Genomic DNA, 21437 nt, shown 5'->3' with positions numbered 1-21437 from the left:
CTTATGATGCTCCTTGACATTGAATCAAATTTTGTAGCTTTCAGTTGTAACTGAAATTAATTTATTTTATTTAAATATTAAGACGAGATCATTTTCTATTTGATGATAATTATGGTTATGATTAAGTAAAATCGATTAAAAATGAACGATAGTCTATTTTTTCATCAATTAATTAAAAGATTTTTACAAAAAATGATTATACGTTGAAAAAAGAATATGTTTTTAGAAACAAGATATTTTTATAAAAAAATGATCTAAGGTTTTACAGTAAAAGAATCTCATTTTCGTACAAAAAAAATGGTTATCCATTAAAAAGATTTATTTCTCACAAGAATTTGTACAGATATATTTCATAATATTTAACATATAAAATATATCACACATTATTTTTCACATTCTTTAAACACACATTTTCGTAGCGTTGCTTGCTAATTATATTTAACAGCTCCTTAGCTTCTTCAGTTAATTCTTAGCGATCTGTTTTATGCTGTACTCTCAAAGATGTTATTTTTGGGTCCGAAAATTCCAATAAGTAGTGAAAAATATCCTCATTCGTCTTGCGTCTATCAGACATTCGGCTTCTGTGCTATCGAGCCTCACGAAAGAATTTATTCATTGATTCCTTTTCAGAATACCAACCGCTGGGATGATCGAACCGTTGCATGATATCACCTCCGTGTATCAGGAGTTTATGAACTGATGGCGGCATGGTATACTACCAATACAGTTCCACAAACAACTTGGCAGTCTCGTGACAATGTACTCTGAATTTGCGGATATTCACAGTATATTCGCATGATGCAGCTACTTGCAGAATAGTATAGAGCCTAGTTATCACGCGTTCGTCCACTCCCGTGATTTCAGAAACCGTTTGAGCGTTCTGAAAAAAAGCTTTCGCAACATTTCCAGTGTTTGTTGTTCTAACTCCTTGCTTTACTCGATCAACCATTAACGACAAACGTTTATTCAGTTCTTCTTGAATTTTCTTCTTGCGTTCCAATGTTTTTTCTTCATTTGCTTTTTTTATAACTGCGATTTCTTCTCTACTAAATCCTCCCGCCTTCGGTTCGTCGATAGCATGATCGCATTCCAGTTAATACGATATATTCAGTACGTATTGCATGCATTTCATCCAGCCATGGAGGGGGGCACATCCTAATTCTAAAAGTTCCTTCTTCTCAATCTTCAGGTTTATAACTGCAGCAATATCGTTGATCTGTCCTGGCGTCACTAAGCATATATAGAACGATCTGGTAGATTTTTGTTTGGCAATACTATTACACACCTTCCCATCAATCATGGTGCATTTAATGTCCAGGCTTACTTTTAACTTTTTTCCTTGAAAATCTACACGAAGAGGTTTTTTGAAGTAAATATATCGTTGTACTTCTTGAAAGTAGACTGAACTAATTCGGTTGTTTCTTTTGTAAAGTGAAACTCGATAGGTCGAGTGTAAAAAGGCGAATTAAGTCTATCGTCTTGCTTAACAACAATCGACTCAACTTTCAGTGGCAAAGGGCAAAATGTTACCAGAAAAACTGTACTGTCATTTTTCGCACCATCATCACTACTTCCCGAAGACCATCGCTGCCTCGTTATCTGCTGTCCGGACGCGCCATCCATCCCCCATTTGCCCGTCAACTTCTCCAAGTGTTCTTCTCAAATCGACAAACAAAAAAATACAGGTATATTTATTTTGAACTTACTTTTGTATCTAATAGTTATTTTAGTGCTACCTATGACCTAGGTGTAGTACATGCTTCAAGGTGATGTTACCCTCCAACGATTTTTGACGTTCCCTGACGTTTTGCGACGATTCGACGAATCAGATCAGAACCGAAAAGTAGCAGGAAACTTGACAACTACAATTACTTATAAGTATTTTGAAAAAAGATTCATTCGATTCGGTTGAGAATTGGCTCGTCACCGAAGTTATGACCGACTGTATCCAAAATCGGCTACTGTGTGACGTTGGGGATAGAATCTCTAACACCTGGCCGTCTATACATCGGCGTATGTCCTGTATGTACCACTGCTGGATCGAGCCTTGCGGCCATTTCCAGCAGTAGTCGTCCACGTCGATTTGTTTCATTCATTCCCCACTCTGTCGCCCTTGCGTTAAAATCCCCCACAACGATGATATCACCGAGCAGGTCCCTGATCCCGTCTTCTAGGAGTGCCGCCTTTCTCTCGAACTCCATTGCGGTGCAGTTGCATTGCGATATTGAGCATTGTGCTGGTGAACTGCAAAGCCATTAAAATATCACAAGTAGCAATTGGAATGATCAATCTTTTATACGGAAACTCTCATCGCGAAGGCTAACAATAAGAGCAGCGGTCAAGAATAGAAGTACTTATATGATTGGGAAAGTGAAGGGAATGAAAAATAAGAAGTGTGTACAAAGAAAAGGGGCACGAATACTCACCCACGCAGCGATGCAACTTTTTAACCGGTTTCAAAAATCATCAGTCACTCAGCGGTCGCACTAATGCTCACCGTTGAGCAACAAGTTACCTTGAAATCAACGACGCCCGCAGAAGTCACATGCGTGCACGATAACAAGAATGACAGAGAAAGAGCTCACACTGCCACAGCGATCTCTGTTTCTGCTGTCGTTCCTGTAGCTGCTGCCTAACCGGTCCTGTTGTGGCTATAGTCCAGGTTAGTATAAGTGGCTATTTTCCGATGCCATCACTTTTTTCTGTTTTTCCTTTTCTCTCGCCACGCATCTTTGCTTATATGGTTCACCAAATTTCACGCTGCTCCTTTCTCCAAGTCCTGTAATCCGCACCTCAAACAGAAAATCCGAGTATAAGTGGTGCGCTCACATACACACACATGCGACCAGCTTATCAAAGGCGCGCGCTAAAATCGCAAGAGGCAACGATCGAAGAGGAAATAGCTAATCAAGTAGTTTTCTCTCGTCACAAATGTAGGATATATTGCAATAACAATAATCTATTTGGTAAACAGCACTACTCTGGTCCACTTTGTTAACACTGTCTTTACCCAACTTTATTAATTCATTAAATTTATTACTGGATTTCCCAATAACTTTATATTTGTGTCTCTATAATATAGATTTCAATTTATAACATAAATCTTTGTTGTATAGAATAAAAATATATTGTCGATGTTATTGGTGAGTCAATTGGTATTATTATTGATATTATTGTTAATATTGCTAATAATATTCAATCTATTTAAATACGTACTTCAATGAATTTCTCTGGATAACCTTCGTCAATTAATAATTTTCTTTCACTTTTTAAATTATTTTGATAATACGCAGTGTGTAAAAGTTTGATGGTTCTATCGACTAAATTACAAACACTTACTCTTTTCTGCGACGTCGAATGATCAAACTGAAAAAGTACAAAGTGATCTGAATAGGCATTTTTTCGATACCAGTTAGTTCAAATGATATTGTTTTCAAGTTTTAGATTGACTTCTAAATAATTACGCGAATTATTAATTTATTTTCGTAGTCGTTAGGATCTCATACTGAGCGGACGTATTCACGTTTGCTGTAGTATGTGAACTTAATAGCTTAAAAGGATAATTGTAATTCGGATTAAATTTAAAGGCTGTAAATAATCGGCAAGTAAGTAGCATACCTAGTCGCAAGTTTTTTTTCTTTTTTTCAAACCAAAGGCCAGCCAATATGGCTGCAAATAAACAAATAGAGGAAGAAACAACAACAAAAGAAAACTCAGAAGTAGCAAGTGAGAAAGTTATAGAATGGAAAAGGTAAAAACTTATTAAAGATTACTGGGTTGGTAATCCCAGCAACGTAGTAAATTTAAACAAAAATTTGAAATACTAACCGAAAAGGAAGGCTTCAAAAAAGGAACTAAAAACGCAAACACATCTTCAGCACAGGTAAATATAAAACCTGCAAAACCACTGCCGATATTTGTTAGTGGCGTATTGAACATTAGTCCTCTAAAAGCCCTTCTAGATGAAACTGCATAAAATGAATACTCGCTAAAAATTTTACTCAACAACGAAATTAACATTTAAATAGAAAATCCAGAATTATTTGTCTTAATAATTAACGAACTAGAAAAAAGCAACACCAACTTTTAAACATTCCAAAAAAAAAAAAAAAGAAAACAAATCTTATAAAGCGGTACTCAAAAATATTCACCCGTCAGTTAACCTAGAAGAAATAAAACAAGAAATCGAAACTTACAACCACAGCATAATCAAACATAGAATAACAAAGCAACCGCTACTCATCTTTTTCATTAAACTAAATACAAATGAAAATAATAAGGAAATTTATGAAATTAATAAATTAATGAATCAAATCATTAACTGTGAGCCTTCGCGTAAGAAAAGGGACATTCTGCAATGCATGAGCTGTCAGGAATATGGACATACGAAAAATTATTGTCATAGATTACCTGTTTACGTAAAATGTGCAAAAAATCATTTCACAATAGATTGTTCAATCAAAACTAAAATAAAAGATGTTAAATGTGCTAATTGCGGCGGAAATCATATAGCCAGCTACAAAGGATGTAGTGCAAGGAAAATTCTGCAGCAAAAATTATTTCCGGATTAAGATTGAAACAACTAAACACGAAAAATACCGTTATATCAAATGTTACGTATGCTCAGGTAGCAAACGGTAACGTACACAAAACAATAGAAGAACTCAAACGATCCCAGACTCTATCGTTAATAGTAAATAACAACAATTATCTGGAAAACATGATGACACAGCTAATGCAAAAAATGGACACGACACTAAATTTGCTCACTGCCTTAGTAAGCAAGATAAAATGAATATCGGATTAAAAGTGGCAATTTGGAACGTTAACAGTTTAGCGTAAAGAAATCTCGAACTAAAACCATTCCTTATAGTGAATGAAATTGATATAAAGATGATATCACAAGATCTCTTCACACATAAGAACTACGTGAAAATTCCACAATACTCATTTTATAACACAAATCATCCTGATGGTATATCACATGAAGAAATAGTTATAAAAATTAAAAATATTATCAAACAACGCGAAGGCGACACATACAAATGTGATCATATACAAGCAACAAACATTATAATTGTAGATAAAACTGGCCCAGTCTTTTTCTCTACCATATACTGCTCCCCCCCCCCCGATTAACATACTATTACAAAAAAACAATACAAAAATTGTTTTAACCGCCTAGAAAATCTTTTTGTCACAGGAGGTAACTACAATGCAAAACATCCGTGGTGGAGGTCACGATCAATAACTGCAAATCCAAAAGAAGCGAATCTATATTCAGTAATGTAATCAGAAAACCTCACACCAATATCAACCGCCGAACTCATATTCTGACCCTCAGACACTAATAATCTACTTGATCTAATAGATTTTGGAATTTTCAAAGGACTGTGTCTCAATTTTGATGAAAAAAATACAAAAATAAAAAATTACCTCGAAAACCTATCTGCTACACCGGCTTCTAACTATTCTCTTTGGAAAGCTACAAAAAAATTAAACAACCTAAAAAATTTTCTCCACCTATACTAAAAACGATATGACATAGGCACGAAAAGATATTAATAAAGCAAAAACTCTTGCAAAGCATCTTGAACAAGTGTTTTCCTCACCATAATGCAACATATCAACTGAAGAAGAATACACGATATTAAATAGCTTGCAAAATAAAAACGGCGAGAACTATTCAATAACGTTAAAATTACTTAAATAAAAAACATAATCACCAAAATCAAACATTGAAATTATTGAACGATTTCAAAACAAAGCCTTAAGAACTATCACAAATGCACCGTGGTTTGTTACCAACAAATTAATTAGGAAGGACTTTGCCATACCGATTATTAAAGAAGAAACAGAAATTACTTGCAAAAGATACACCATACGAATGACAGAACAACTTAATAGTTTAGCGAATTTAATCCACACAACGCCAAAAATTTCAAGATTCAAGAAACATAAATCACCATTTATACACAAATAAATTAACCATGTAAAAGAAATAAAATCACTAGTGCGGGTCAATGGTAAAGTACTCTCACGTAACCTATTCATTTCAAAATTTATTTCTTCTGACGATACATTATATCATTTACTTATTGTTATTAGACAGATTGTAAATAAAATTTAGAATAAAAAAAATTAGTTTCTTTTTCTTTAGTAAAGTTAAAATTATCATTAAAACAATTAAAATTATTAAGATATTGTTCAATTTAAGATATACAGATAGCTGTACTCATTGTTCTCATTATTTCACTTGATGATGAAATTTTTCTATCTAAGATCAATCATCCCAGTTGCTACTTGAGATATTATAATGAACTTACAGTTTACCAGCACGATATTCAGTGTTGTAATCATTATATTGGGTATTGACTATTACCGCACGACTTGTCTGACATCGAGATGTCAATTTATTTCATAAATAAAATGAGATAAATGTTATCATTGCTTAAATTGTGAAAAGGGTTACTGTTTTTCTGCAAATTTATCAACTTATTTTATATGCAATACATTATTTAACCTTGAAAAAAGAAATTAATGACATTTACAAAAAGTTGACTGTTAAATAAACACTTTATATAAACATAAAATAATTTCAATAAAACTTTTAAAATTATATATATTAATAACTCAGTGAGCAATTTAAAAGAGCAAAATTTTGATTGAACAATGCAATTGAACGAAATACCGGGTCCCTACTTCTATAAACATAAAAGTATAGGGATAGGTCTTTTAAATATTCTGCATTAGTACATAATTTTGATAATAACTCAGACAATACTAATATACGAGAAAATAATATACGACAATACGTACACACATACGAGTATATAAACGCACAAACGCACACATACACACACACACAAGCATGCATTCACACTTATACTCGCACACACAATGCCATCCGAATACATCGCGTTCAATTTGCAATGCAAATATTGTAATTGAATTAATTTATGGAAGGAATACGAACTATATGATTAGACACCTTCATATGTTTATTAACAAAATTACCAAATTACCTCTTGGGGAATATCCTCTTCACGAACTTCTTGTAATACATGTTCCATTTCTGAATTACGAATATATACCAACATATAAGCATTAGTACAATGTTTTACTGTCATAGAAATGTCCTCATCCTGCCCTCCATAATTATGTTCGATGGCTTCTTGTTTAGAGCATCGAGAGACAACATCGTCATCAAATTTGCACCACTGTAAAAGAGAAAAGTATGACGTAAAAATAAAAGAAATCGATCAAGTCTTATCTATACCATATTTGTGAAATTTTGTGATGAAAAGATACTACTCTAAAATATAGCAATTATAAACTTGGTTAGACGACATTAACAAGATGTAGAAAGTAGTGTTGATAATTATATAATTATATAAATTATTGTATTATACATTATACAAATATTTTATTATACATTATATCCCACAGAGCAACAGCCAAGTAGACCTAGAACCGTGACTAGGTACTCCAGAAGGTTTTTGGGTCGCTGAAACCAAATCCAGCGGCAGAGTTTGTCCATCACGTCAGGTTCCCGAGATATCCTAACCTAAAAGTACAAAAAACACTGTTTTTGGCTAAGTTTGAGGTTATGTCAGATCTTTACTAGAAGTTTTTTTTTAACAGCCGACGGCATCTCAAAGAAGAACTCTAACCCTTCAAAACCCTTCATCCAAATTAAAAAAAATTTTTATTTTCGTTGAGATATCGATGTTTTTAAGTTTTGTATTTTGACGATATTTCAAAAAATAAAGTTGACCTTCAAATAACCTTGAAAATTACATTGAAGGTCAAGTTTGATGTCCTCGTCAGTTGACCTCCTCTGGACCATAAAACTGTTACCTGAAACATTTTTTGTGTACTTGGCAATGTTTTTAGTCATTCTACGGTTCAAGATAAAATGAGACACCCAGTATATACATGTACGAGGTGTGTTCAAAAAGTAACGAGAATTTTTAAATTTCGCGAATTTGGAGAGTCCGCTTGTATAAAATTTTTTTTTATTATGTTGGTACACATGCCCCTGAAGTACGATAAAATTTTCAGCAATATTCATCGTTTACTTTTTAAGTGGCAGCCGCTAACGTTAGACGTGTTTTTCGAGCTCGGCGATTTTCGTTTGTGAAAAAAAATGGATCAAAGAATTTGTATTAAATTTTGCGTAAAAAATGAAATAAAGTGTAGTAAAGTTTGTCAAATGTTAACAAAGGCATATAGTGAGTCTGCTATGAGTAAAGCAAGGATTCATGAGTGGTATAAGCGTTTCCAAGATGGCCACGAAAACGTTGAAGATGACGAACGACCCGGACGCCCAAGCACATCAACAACCGATGAAAACGTGAAAAAAGTGAAAGGAATGGTTATGAACGATCGCCGAATCACAATCAGAGAAGTCGCTGATGACGTTGGCATATCAGTTGGCTCATGCCATCAAATTTTTTCGAATGTTTTGGGTATGAAACGTGTAGCAGCAAAATTCGTTCCAAAATTGTTGAATTTCGAACAAAAACAGCGGCGAATGGAAGTTGCTCAGGAGTCGCTAAATGAAGTCAATAACGATGCAGAACTACTAAAACGTATTATAACAGGTGACGAAACATGGGTTTACGGATATGATGTCGAAACTAAGGCTCAATCGTCCCAGTGGAGGCATTCTGGATCGCCAAGACCGAAAAAGGCTCGACAAGTACGGTCGAATGTGAAGGTTATGCTCACTGTGTTCTTCGATTTTAATGGCATAGTGCATTATGAATTATTGCCACAAGGTCAAACAATCAATAAGCAGTACTACCTACAAGTTCAACGTCGTTTGCGTGAAGCAATCCGAAAAAAACGCCCGGATTTGTGGCAAAACAATTCATGGCTTTTGCACCACGATAATGCGCCTGCTCACACTTCATTGCTTGTTCGTGAATTTTTGGCCAAAAACGAAACTGTAACGATGCCTCAGCCTCCATATTCGCCAGATATGGCTCCATGTGACTTTTTTCTATTTCCAAAAATAAAGAGAACATTAAAAGGCCGTCGTTTTACAAGCATAGATGACATTAAAAGCGAATCGCTGAAAGAGCTAAAAGCTATTACAAAGATCGAGTTTCGAAAGTGTTTCGCGGATTAGAAAAAGCGTTGGCATAAGTGTATTGTATCCGAAGGGGACTACTTTGAAGGCGACAACATTAATGTAGATGAATAAATAAATATTTTTTTCATAAAACGAAAATTCTCGTTATTTTTTGAACACACCTCGTATGTACGTATGCGTATACTCGTACAGAGGGTGGTCCACTTTAACCCATTAAGGCCCAAATGTCCTAAATTTTCAACGAATCTTCATGCAGTTATTTTTCATATTATCTGCACCAAAAAAAATTTCCAACACATCATATCCGACGTAAAATTTGATGTTCTTTCAGAATATGGCTTCAGAATTTGTCTAAAGTCACTGCTAAAAAAGCTATAATTAAATATTTGCAAAAGAAAGTGATTTTTTCAACTTAAAAAGATTTTTTATTCAAAATTTTTTTAAGAAATTGATAAAGATGCACATCTTTTTACAGCTAGAAACGTGTCCTCGAGTCCTAAATTTTAAGACATGGGGTACAAAATCGAAAATCCAACATGGCGGTTCTCAAAATGGCGTCCGAAGTGATAATATTTTGAAAAATTTCAGGATGCTATAACTTGAAAATTATGAGCTTTTCTGAAAAAATGCTTAGAATGAAAAGTTCTTAGAATTCATCAAGAAATATACTGGAATTTTTTTCAGATTTTTTTTCATGAAATTTTGAAAATTTTTTTTTTTGGATTTTTTAAAATTTTTAAAAATTTATAAAAAATTCTGGAAAAATTCCAGTGTATTTTTTGATGAATTCTAAGTATTTTTTGTTCTTTCTAATTTTTTCCAAAAGTTGATAGTTTTCGAGAAAAATAATCATAAACATGTTATATATATGTATTGTGACGGTAAACGTCAAATTAGCGCTGATTATTTAGCTTAATTGCTGCCTGTGAGGGCAGCACCTGCCGGGGGGACGAAATAGGTAACGAAGGAATTCGGCACGCGAGCAGACGGAATGCGCGCGACAGAATTCGAACCAGTGAAGCCTAGACCATCATTGTGTCCGCCCGCTTTCGTTATGTTGGGCGTCAGATTGGACACCACCCACGCGGGAACAGCAGGATTACCAGACGGTCGTAAGTTAACGATCGTCGGTCACGCCATGCTACCATTCACCGTGGGAGGGTTGACGTTGCCGACGAGAGTAGCCATCCTCCCTACCCTCGTAGAAGAATGTATTTTAGGAGTGAACTTCATCAGGTTGTTCAGAGCGGTAGTTGATCCAGACGATAACACGTTGCTGTTCAAGGGATCGCAGGCCAAAATGGAGCTAGAAGTAGCTAGCTTGGAGGCTGGTCCGAGATTAGCCACAATCGGACTAGCCGAGGTTACGGCTACACAACAGACCATGCTACAGAAGACCATCGACGAGGCCCTATCCCGAGCCCCGAAGGGCTTGGCATGTGCGGCAGGCATCGAGCACGAGATTCGGTTCGGTGATACGAAGCCAATTAAACAGCGTTACTACCCGGTATCGCACAAGGTCGAGCAGGAAATGCATAGACTGGTAAGGGAAATGTTAACCCAAGGGGTAATCGAACCAGCTGACAGTGGCTGGTCGAGCCCAGTGGTTATGATACGCAAGAAGGACGGTTCGTACAGATTTTGTATTGACTTCAGAAAGGTCAACAAAGTCACCGACCCGAATGCGTATCCCTTGCCGTTTATGCAAGATATATTAAGGCGTTTGCGAAACGCACGCTATATATCGACGCTCGACCTCAGTAGCGCGTATCACCAGATCCCACTCAAGATCGAATCTCGGCCGATTACGGCCTTTACCGTACCCGGACTGGGACATTACCAGTTCGCACGAAGTGCCACCTTCCAGCGGTTGATCGATAGTGTGATCGGCCCCGAATTAGGCGAATTCGCCTTCGCCTATTTGGACGATATCATAGTGGTATCGTCCAATTTCGAGGATCACCTACGACATCTAAAAACCGTATTGGACAGGGTGTGCGAAGCTGGTCTCTCGATCAATCGAGAGAAAAGCGTCTTCTGCAAGTCTGAAGCCAAATACCTGGGCCTGTTGATCAACCGCGAGGGGATCAGGCCAGATCCAGAAAAGGGGCGCTCTATCATGGAGTACCCACGACCAGGAAACGTGCGTCAGCTGCGCACCTTCCTGGGAGTTGCTTCGTGGTACCGCAGATTCTTGACCGACTTCGCCACACACGCTCAACCGTTAACGAGGTTAACAGGAAAAAAGAGCGAATATGTGTGGGGAGAGGAACAGGAACAAGCCTTCGCCAAAATTAAGGAACTCATGATGTCCGCACCATGCCTGGGATTACCGGAACCAGATGGGCAGTACGTGCTGGGGACAGATGCTAGCGCTACCGGAATCGGGGCCGTCCTGATACAAAAAGCAGGAGACGGCGACCGAATCATAGAGTACGCTAGCAGAGTCCTTAATCCGGCTGAGCAAAACTTCTCAGCTACGGAGCGCGAATGCTTGGCGGTCGTGTGGGCCATCCAAAAGTTTCGCCCATACATAGAAGCGTACCCGTTCAGGGTGGTAACTGACCACAATAGCCTGAAATGGCTATACAACCTGAAGAATCCAATTGGACGTCTCGCCCGATGGGCCTTACAACTTCAAGGCCATACTTTCGAGATCGAATACCGAAAGAGGGCAGACAATGTGTTGCCCGACGCCTTATCACACGCTTTCGAGCCCACGAAGGCAGAGGTTGGCGCAATGGACCAGCCGAAGCCAAGGGACAGCGCCTGGTACACGGATCAATTCCGGCGCGTCGAGAGCCAACCAGAACAATACCCGAATTGGAAGGTTGTCGTCCGGGTGATGTATCACCGAAAGCCGAATTACGATCATCAAGGAGGAGACGGATATGGCGACGAATGGAAACTCGTCGTACCCCCGGAAGAACGCAAAGCGGTGTTCTTCGAAAATCATGACCTAGAGACGGCAGGACACTTAGGACGCGAGAAGACCTTCGCCCGCGTCACCTAGTCCTATTACTGGCCGGGAATGTACACGGATGTGAAGGGATACGTCCGGAAGTGCCAGGTCTGCCAACAGTGCAAGGTCGAACAGCGGCCGCCGCGCGGGCTCATGCAGGACCGAACATGGTCTATGCCTTGGCAAGTGGTCGCGGGCGACATCGCCGGACCCTTTCCGAAGAGCCCACGAGGGCACGAATACGTCCTGGTATTCATCGACGTATTCACACGATGGGTCGAATGTATACCCATACGTAGTGCTAACGGTAAGACGATAGTGAAGGAACTTCGGGAACGAATAATCCTACGTTTCGGCACGCCAAAGATCTTCTTATCCGACAACGGCACCGAGTTTCGCAATCAGTTGGTGGACGGGTACCTGAGAGATCAGGGGATAAAACGGACCTTCACCCCAACCTATACCCCGCAGGCTAACCCTACGGAAAGGGTTAACCGCACCTTGAAGACGATGATAACGTCGTATCTGCAGGGGAATCATAGGGAATGGGACCGAGCGCTACCCGAACTCATGTTCGCGTTGAATACGGCAGTCCATAGTTCCACCGGGGTTAGTCCGGCCATGCTCAATTACGGTAGACAACCGGGAGCCCCGAATACTCTCCGGAAACGATGGATGAGCACGCCGCCCAAGAGGAGAGTTTGCTCCGAATCGGGCAATGGAACGAACACATGCAGAATAACCGTTCCGCCATTTAGCAAGCTCACGAGAGCGCCTCGGATGAGTCCCTGAGGTAGTCCAAGTACTACAATGCCAAGCACAGGGACCACAGGTTTAAAGAAGGTGATTGGGTGTGGAAAAAGAATCGCATACTGTCCTGCGCGGCGCAGGGCATTTCCGCGAAACTAGCACCCAAATTCATAGGCCCCTTTATCGTCACGAAGGTACTCGGCGCCAACTCATATCGCCTCGCCAACCAACAGGAGGAGGTCACAGAGCTAATACACGCTAAGGACCTCAAACCCTATTATGGATAAGAGGACGATACACCGGAGGATGAATCCCGAACACGAGATGACGACGAGACCCCTACCACCGAGGGAACCGAGGCGATGAGCGTCCCGCCCGACGCGAGCGATACATCGATACACGGAAACGGGAGCGCCGACACTTCAGATAATACACTCCAAAACGACGACGCGACAACTCCGAAATCACCTCGCCATACTCGCCGTAATCCCCCCGGCCAGGTCCCACTAGATATCCCTCCTACTAACCCGACGAAGCGCCCACGAGGAAGACCTCGTAAGTCCGCGCGAACTACACACACTACACAACATCGACAAACAACACGAGCCCCTCCTCCCATCATCGTGAAGAGGAAGAGGGGCAGACCACCGAAAGCGACAACCGTGGATGCATGATACACGGCGAACGAAGGACCTGGGAGACCGACGCCAAGGACCCCACCTTCGAATCCGGCGACGAAGGTCCTGGGCAGCCGAACAGGCGCCCACCTTCGATATCCAATGATATTCAGGATAATAAATCGCTGGGTCATTACAGGATGCAGATCACGCTCGAACAGTTCGAGCAAGCGGCAGCCGCCCTCATCGGCTTGGACTTAGGTCCCGCCGTCGAGGGGGTGGTGCATGCCGCCCTCCACCTGCTCGCCGCAATGAAGGAGGAAGAGGAGCAAGCGCGGGTGCGAGCTCACGAGAGCTCGTCATCCGTGCTCATAGAAGAGCTCCCGGCAGAAGAGCCGACCACGATGCCGTCGACAAGCCCCGGCATCGCACGTGGTGACGCCGCACCGCTGCCCGGGCCCCCAGCGGGACCAATCCCCCGGAAGGCCCCAACCTCGACCATCGGCACCCAGACGGAGGAGGGAGCCGCCGACGCGACCTGGCGCCCCAGGTTCACCAGTCAGACACCCCCGTCTGGCGGGCGGACCTGGGAGGACATCGTCGAGGGGTTGAGGGAAGTCGAGCACGGCTGGGCAACCCTCAACACCCTCCAACGGGCTATGTACGCCGAATATGACATGTACACAGCGGCGGGACACCACCCGGACGATTTAGATCATTGGGATAAGGTGGTGTCCCGCCGTCGTTAGTTCGCGTCGGCGATCAGAGAGGTACAGCAGCGCCACCGCCAGGCCATCGAGGGCCCGGCGAGTGGCGATCCCACGAGCCTCCCCCAGTTTCCGATCGCCGGAGCCAGGACAACGGCTCCGGAAACCAGGTCGGGGATCACGTCGCACCAGGGCCCGCAAACGTGCGGGGTAAACCTGGTGTTAAATGTGGACGGGAGCCAGGACGGTCAAGCAACGGGGCCCATCCACATCAATGTGGTTTTAGGCCCCGCGGGTGCGAACTCCACGATTGAAAGACCATTGTGGTCCGCCCCGAACCATAGAAACGGGTTGCCTCTGACCCCCAGAGAGCGAGGCCTCCCACGGGGCACCCTTTCCCGCGCTCAGTGGGAAGGGTGCAACGTATGCCACTACCCCGGGGTGACCCGCACGGACCGCTGCCCACGCGTGCGACAACACGCCGACCTGGTCCAAGAGAGGCTGGGGTGGGAGGCGCGCGGCCGACCCCCGCTGGACGACCAGGGCCAGGAACTGCCACCGAGACCAGCTAGGTGATGATTCCCTGCCCCCGTGGGCAGGGCCACCGATATATCGCCCTGTCGTACAATAAAGTACAAATTTAACATCACTTGGACTATAATCCTTTATTATCCTTCCTCTTCTCCTCCTCGGAAAGGGCAGCGCTAATGGAATTATCGTCGAGGACACTATAGGTCCAGACTGGAAGGGGGCTGTGACGGTAAACGTCAAATTAGCGCTGATTATTTAGCCTAATTGCTGCCTGTGAGGGCAGCACCTGCCGGGGGGACGAAATAGATAACGAAGGAATTTGGCACGCGAGCAGACGGAATGCGTGCGACAGAATTCAAACCAGTGAAGCCTAGACCATCATTGTGTCCGCCCGCTTTCGTTATCGTTATCGCCTATTCACGAGCCATCAACGTCAACGCATCAAAACAGTAGCAGCTAGTTACCCGAAATTGTAACCGCCAAGGTGCTATCCAATCCGCCAGCTCGAGACCAGGACGAGAGAGAGAGTGTGTGAGGTTTCGCCATCGAGGGCGAAACCAGTGTGTGCGCGCATTCGCGACCCGCGAACAAAACAATATAAAAACTGTTCCGTGCTGTGCGATTTGTCGCTGTGTTATCCGATCGCCTGCAAATATAAGGTAAGCTGGCCAGCTTAATTTCGCGATCACGATCGTATGAATAATAATTTAATTCTAATATTTGATGCGTGCATGTAACGGCTCTAATAACAAAGAGCAGCGAGCGTACCGGCAAAGCGTGTTGTCGATGAGCGAGCGTCAACGTAAACAAACGCGCGGGCCGACCTTCTGTAGAGTATAAGGAATAATAAAAGATCTAGTTCATTTTACTAGCAAGTGTTTTCTTTTGATTCGCTTATATCTCATAGCTTCCACTCACTTTCCTTAAATTAGAAAACTTACTGGTTGACTGGCGCCTATCTTTACATGCTCTCCGATTCATATACTGAGCATAATTAACTACGCGCGTCCTTTTAGTGTAATTGCGCGAATATAATAATTAAACGGTTTTACCCCGTTACAGTATATACATGCATGTATATAAAAAATCATAAACATGTTATATATATGTATATACATGCATGTATATACATATATATAACATGTTATATATTATATATATATAACATATATATACATGCATGTATATACATATATATAACATGTTTATGATTTTTTTTCTCGAAAACTATCAACTTTTGGAAAAAATTAGAAAGAACAAAAAATACTTAGAATTCATCAAAAAATACACTGGAATTTTTCCAGAATTTTTTGTAAATTTTTAAAAATTTTCAAAAATCCAAAAAAAAAATTTTCAAAATTTCATGAAAAAAAATCTGAAAAAAATTCCAGTGTATTTCTTGATGAATTCTAAGAACTTTTCATTCTAAGCATTTTTTCAGAAAAGCTCATAATTTTCAAGTTATAGCATCCTGAAATTTTTCAAAAAAATTATCACTTCGGACGCCATTTTGAGAACCGCCATGTTGGATTTTCGATTTTGTACCCCATATGTCTTAAAATTTAGGACTCGAGGACACATTTCTAGCTGTAAAAAGATGTGCATCTTTATCAATTTCTTAAAAAAATTTTGAATAAAAAATCTTTTTAAGTTGAAAAAATCGCTTTCTTTTGCAAATATTTAATTATAACTTTTTTAACAGTGACTTAAGATAAATTCTGAAGCCATATTCTGAAAGAACATCAAATTTTACGTCGGATATGATGTGTTGGAAATTTTTTTTGGTGCAGATAATATGAAAAATAACTGCATGAAGATTCGTTGAAAATTTAGGACATTTGGGCCTTAATGGGTTAATCGAGGTCCTCAAATTACTCCGTTCCTAAGCGTTATATTAAAAAAAATTTCAGATAAAAGTTGCTCAATATTAAGGGGGACATCTTTCGGTGACCTTGGATTCGACCTTGGTCAAGTCCCGTCAAGGTCATCTCAAGGTCAATGTTTTTTTAAATGGAAATCCCCATTTTTTATCATGAATTCGGATTCCTCGTGAAATTCTACGTTCAGATAACATAACATGTCTGGGGTCGGGGTGACCCCCACCCTCAAGTCCCCCCCCCCCCCGCCTCAAAGACTTTTTTAAATGGTAATCCCGAATTTCACTGCGGATTCAGATTCTTCGTTAGATTCTACGTCCAGATGATGTTTAACGTCCGGGGTCCCGATGACCCCCCCCTCCATTAACCCCCGCCCCTTGAAAAGTCGTTTGCAGGTGATCGTTATTACTCGTTTGGATTCCTCGTCTAATTCTACGTTAAGATAACGTGACATGTGTGTGTGCGGAGTAACCTACCCAAAGGTCATTTGAAGGTTAACGTTGTTAGTTGAATGGCAACCACGATTTTTATCGTGGATGCAGATTCAACGTAAAATTCTACGTCCTGGCGACGGCATAAGTGTGGGGTCCCGATGACCTTCCCCCCCTCCTGTATTGTGTATGAGTGTATTTTTTTTACCGAAGAGGTAATGCACCGTAGAGATCCGCTCGATACTCCCCGTGTGTGGGACTCGCCATGACCACTAAATTCCCACTTCTTATGCATCTGTGATGTTTTATCCCCCCCTTCCCCTTCCACCGTGTGTGTGTATGTTTGTGCGTATGCGTGTGTGTATTTTTTTTTAAATTTCCCTAGCACTCCTGAAGCATTCTCCATTGCGACACTCGCTAGGTTTCCTACTAGTGTGCTGGGTTGTTGTTGTGTGTACCATCATCTCTCCCGGATCCTAGTGACTGCTGTGAACTAGGCGTTTTTATTCCCACGAGACACGGCTAGGCCTTAAGGGTCCATCCAGTCCGCTTACCTAGACAGGATAAGGCATTTCTTTGATCAACCGCCCTTGCCATCGACACGGTGGGAAACCGTTTGCGCCCGTTCCGACCTTTCAGGTATGAGAACGGTTTGCTTTTACACTCTTCCATAACGCAGTTTCGAAAAGACCACAATTGGTCGGGATCCCGGGTGCGCTAATACCCGTCATCGACGCAGCAAAGCTCACGCCAATCCCCTGGGACGTGTGCGTGCGTGCCTGCGTACGTGCATGCGTGTGTGCGTGCGTGCGTGTGTGTGTGTGTGTGTGTGATTACTTTATTTAGCTATTTAGTAAATATTCAAAATTTCATCCAATAGCAGCAATGCACAAATGAAGTCTTCTCTGAAATTGTCTCACCGTGCTCAACAAAATATTTCTGGGTATAGCAGCACACGCTTGTCGGATCCGCTCCATCATATTCTCTCTTGTGGTTGGTGCTACTTAGTAAACTACGTTTTTTAGATATCCCCACAGATAAAAATCGGGTGATGTCATATCTGGCGAACGAGCTAGCCATGCGACTGGCCCACGGCGACCAATCCATCTCTGAGGATATTCATTATCAAGGAAACCTCGGACTATGCCAGAAAAATGTGGTGGTGCTCCATCTAGTTGTATCCATATTCTCTGTCTAGTAGCTAGATCCACATTTTCTAGTAATCTAGGCAAATGATTGCGGAGAAACTCCAAGAAAATTTGTCCAGTTACGTTTCCATCAAAGAAATAAGGTCCAATCAACTGACTATTCACAATTCCACACCAGACGTTGATACTCCAGTGATGTTGATGATCGATCGGTCGATACCAGTGAGGGTTTTCATTTGACCAATAGTGGCAGTTATACCGATTCAATTTACCATTACTTTTGAATAATGCTTCATCGGAAAAAAGTACGAATTGGAAAAAGTTTGGATCCAACTCAAGCATTTGCAAGGCCCATTGACAAAAACGAGTACGTTCTAACATATCATTAGGAGTTAAAGCTTGTGTGAGTGTCATATGATACGGGTGATATTTCATGACTCGTAAAATCCAAAGAACTATGGTTCTTGGAATAAGGCTTTCCCTGGCTATTTGACGCGAACTTATGTGAGGATTCATATGTACATGTACTAGTATGACCAAAACTCGAACGTCATTTCTACCATAGTAATTGTGTTGGCGTTGGGGACGAAAATTTCTCCACCTTGTGCGCGTAATTTTAGAGTCCTAATAGTATTGGCGTTAGGGTGACGTCTGTTTTGGTATCTTTCTGCATAAAGTTTTTCAGCTGCGTTATAATTTCCCTGACACTCTCCCAAAACCAACAACATATCAACGATTTCAGCAGGAGTGTATTCAACCATGTTCAGAATGGTAGTGTACAATGAAACCTGCAGTAAACAATAGTAATATAAAAATTTTGAATTTCTCACATAACAAAATTGTAATTACTTTTAATTTTTTTCTCTTTACTTACTTCTCACTCAAGTAAAAGCAAGTGAAAAATATTTTAGACAACGTAATCGTCTCGAATCGGCCGTAAGTATCTTGAAAACCGTTGTGCCCAATATACCCTACAGTGAACACCAGGGCTTCTGGAATTAAGAAATTTGCGATCAAAGACTTTGAGAATTAACGTTCTGGGCTTATCCTTGTAGGTTATTGAGTTAGGGAGTAGAGGAATTCGGGGTAGGGTATAAGGATTTAGGGTAATAGAGCTAAAGGATCAAGGAATTGAGGACTGTAAGCCTGGTGAACAAAATAAGAGGTCTTTTTTCGGAAAATACCGTCAACCGTATAATGACCACGGGAGGGGGGGGTGAGAGGTAATCTGAATCCACAGTGAAAATCGGGATTACCATTCAAATAAATGTCTTTGGGATGGATTCAAGGGTGGGGGCCACCCCGACCCCAGACATGTTAGGTTACCTGAACGTAGAATTAGACAAAGATTCCAAACCCATAATAAAAATATAAGTTACAATTAAAAAATAACGATCGCCTTTAAACTACTTTTCAGGGGGCGGGGATTAATGGGGAGGGGTCATCGGGTCCCCGAACGTTAAACATCATCTGGACGTAGAATTTAACGTAGAATCTGAATCCGCAGTAAACATTAAGGTTAAAATTAATAAAACAACGTTATCCTTGAAATGACTTTTGGGGGGCTATTTGAGGGTGGGGGTCACCACGACCCCAGATATGTTATGTTATCTGAACGAAGAATTTCACGAGGAATGCGAATCCATGATAAAAAATGGGAGTTCCTATTTAATAAAAACATTGACCTTGAAATGACCTTGACGGGTCATATCCAATGTCGAATTCAAGGTCACCAAAAGATGTCCCCCTTAACCCATTAACGACCAAAATGCTCAATTTTTTTGTCGATTTTCAACGCGTCTTTTTCGGTAGTCATAGGCTTAAGAAATTTTTGCAAACACGTATTTGGATGTGAAATTTAACGCTCTTTCAGAATCTTTTTTCAAAATTGCGATTGATTGCGTTATAAAAAAGTTATAGCCAATTAAACAATAAAAACCTGAAAAATTTTGCGAAAAATCAAGTTTGCGATTTTTTTAGCAATGTTACCGCTAAAAAATCATCAAACAAATATGATCAGAAGTGATCACGACTATCAAAGTATCTCCAGGAATTTTGGTGGAATTTTTAAACCACTTCTTCCAACAAAATAGTGTCAAAATAAAAAAAAATCCATAAAAAACATTTCTCATTTTTTATCTCGGAAACCATTAAGTTTAGATGAAAAGTTCATTGAACAAAAAAGTCTTAGAATTAAACGAGAAATACGCCTGAATTTTTTCAAAATTTTCCGAGGCGATTTTTGAATTTTCGGAGAATACGGAAAATCCATTTTTCCCAAATCATCTCCAAAAATTCTAAAAAAATTCATGCGTGTTCCTTGATAAATTCTAAGATTTTTTCTTCCATAAACTTTTTCTCCAAACTCAATAGTTTTCGAGATAAAAAACGTTCTACTCTTAGCATGACCCAGAGATAACGACGAGGACGTAGTAGAATTTTGTCTCCTTTGGGGTGCTTGATTTGAGAGAGTCCCCTTGCCTCTCACTGCAATACGAATTTTTTTTTGAAACATTCAACACAAATCGATAAATCACATTTTTCACAGATAATTCTCGTTCTTACGGGACAATAAGAACAAAGTTTGAGTTTTGTTTATGTGGACATATTGTGTTTCTCTTTTTTGCATTGTCTCTGCGTCATGTAATTTTTAGCTATTGAAAGTGCAAAATCTTTTGTTCCAACCCTTTTTTTCTCATCATTGACAGCATTGAATAGTACAGTAGCATTTACAATCGAAGCTTGAATTCCTTTCTTAAAAAAGTGATGCGTCGCCGACATCCGGCATTATGATTGGTTGAGCGTTAGTCACGTGGTATAACATATATTTATGCACATGTGTAAGAGTATGGTACATTTGGATTGTGTTTGTTGCGCAAATACTTTTTGGATTTCTAAATTAGAATTCATACATTTATTTAATTTTACAGTATGATAAATTTAATTATTAATTTATTTCATAGTTTCATGGCAATAGTTTTATTGTAATTGATTATGGTAAATTCGTTTAAACTTGACATCAAACCGTCACTTATATACAACGTGAATGTATGCACTATATGCAGTGACATTGCGTTTGCAATGGTATGCGGTTGACCATCAATCTAATTAAAATCTGTCAAAATTGTGAAAATCATACAATATTCTAAAGTAAGATTAATAACATTCGAACTAGGAGAGGTAAGTTATTATTATAAAAACAGTATTTATATTATTCTGTTTGCAAAATATAATAAATTTCAATGTTCAAATTTTAACCTAAAAAATCTCTTTCCGTCGGCCAGCGAGCACGTGTTTACGTAGAGTAATTATAA

The 21437-nt window shown here is 40.2% G+C and overlaps 1 protein-coding gene across 1 annotated transcript in view; it reads right to left on the bottom strand.

The window, feature by feature from the left end:
- Window positions 1-21437, bottom strand: part of LOC131665443 (ubiquitin carboxyl-terminal hydrolase 7) — a 957589-nt gene that overhangs the window by 499097 nt on the left and 437055 nt on the right. Inside the window, exon 11 of the mRNA XM_058937325.1 lies at window positions 7026-7220. Within this exon, the coding sequence (XP_058793308.1) occupies window positions 7026-7220 (195 nt within the window). The remainder of the gene's footprint in view (window positions 1-7025; window positions 7221-21437) is intronic.

The sequence above is a fragment of the Phymastichus coffea genome, unplaced genomic scaffold (assembly GCF_024137745.1).
Source record: "Phymastichus coffea isolate CEN01 unplaced genomic scaffold, Cenicafe_Pcof_1.1 PCOF00003, whole genome shotgun sequence".
NCBI lineage: Eukaryota > Metazoa > Arthropoda > Insecta > Hymenoptera > Eulophidae > Phymastichus > Phymastichus coffea.
The sequence above is the reverse complement of the archived record's forward strand: the minus strand, read 5'-3'. Positions and strand labels throughout refer to the sequence as shown.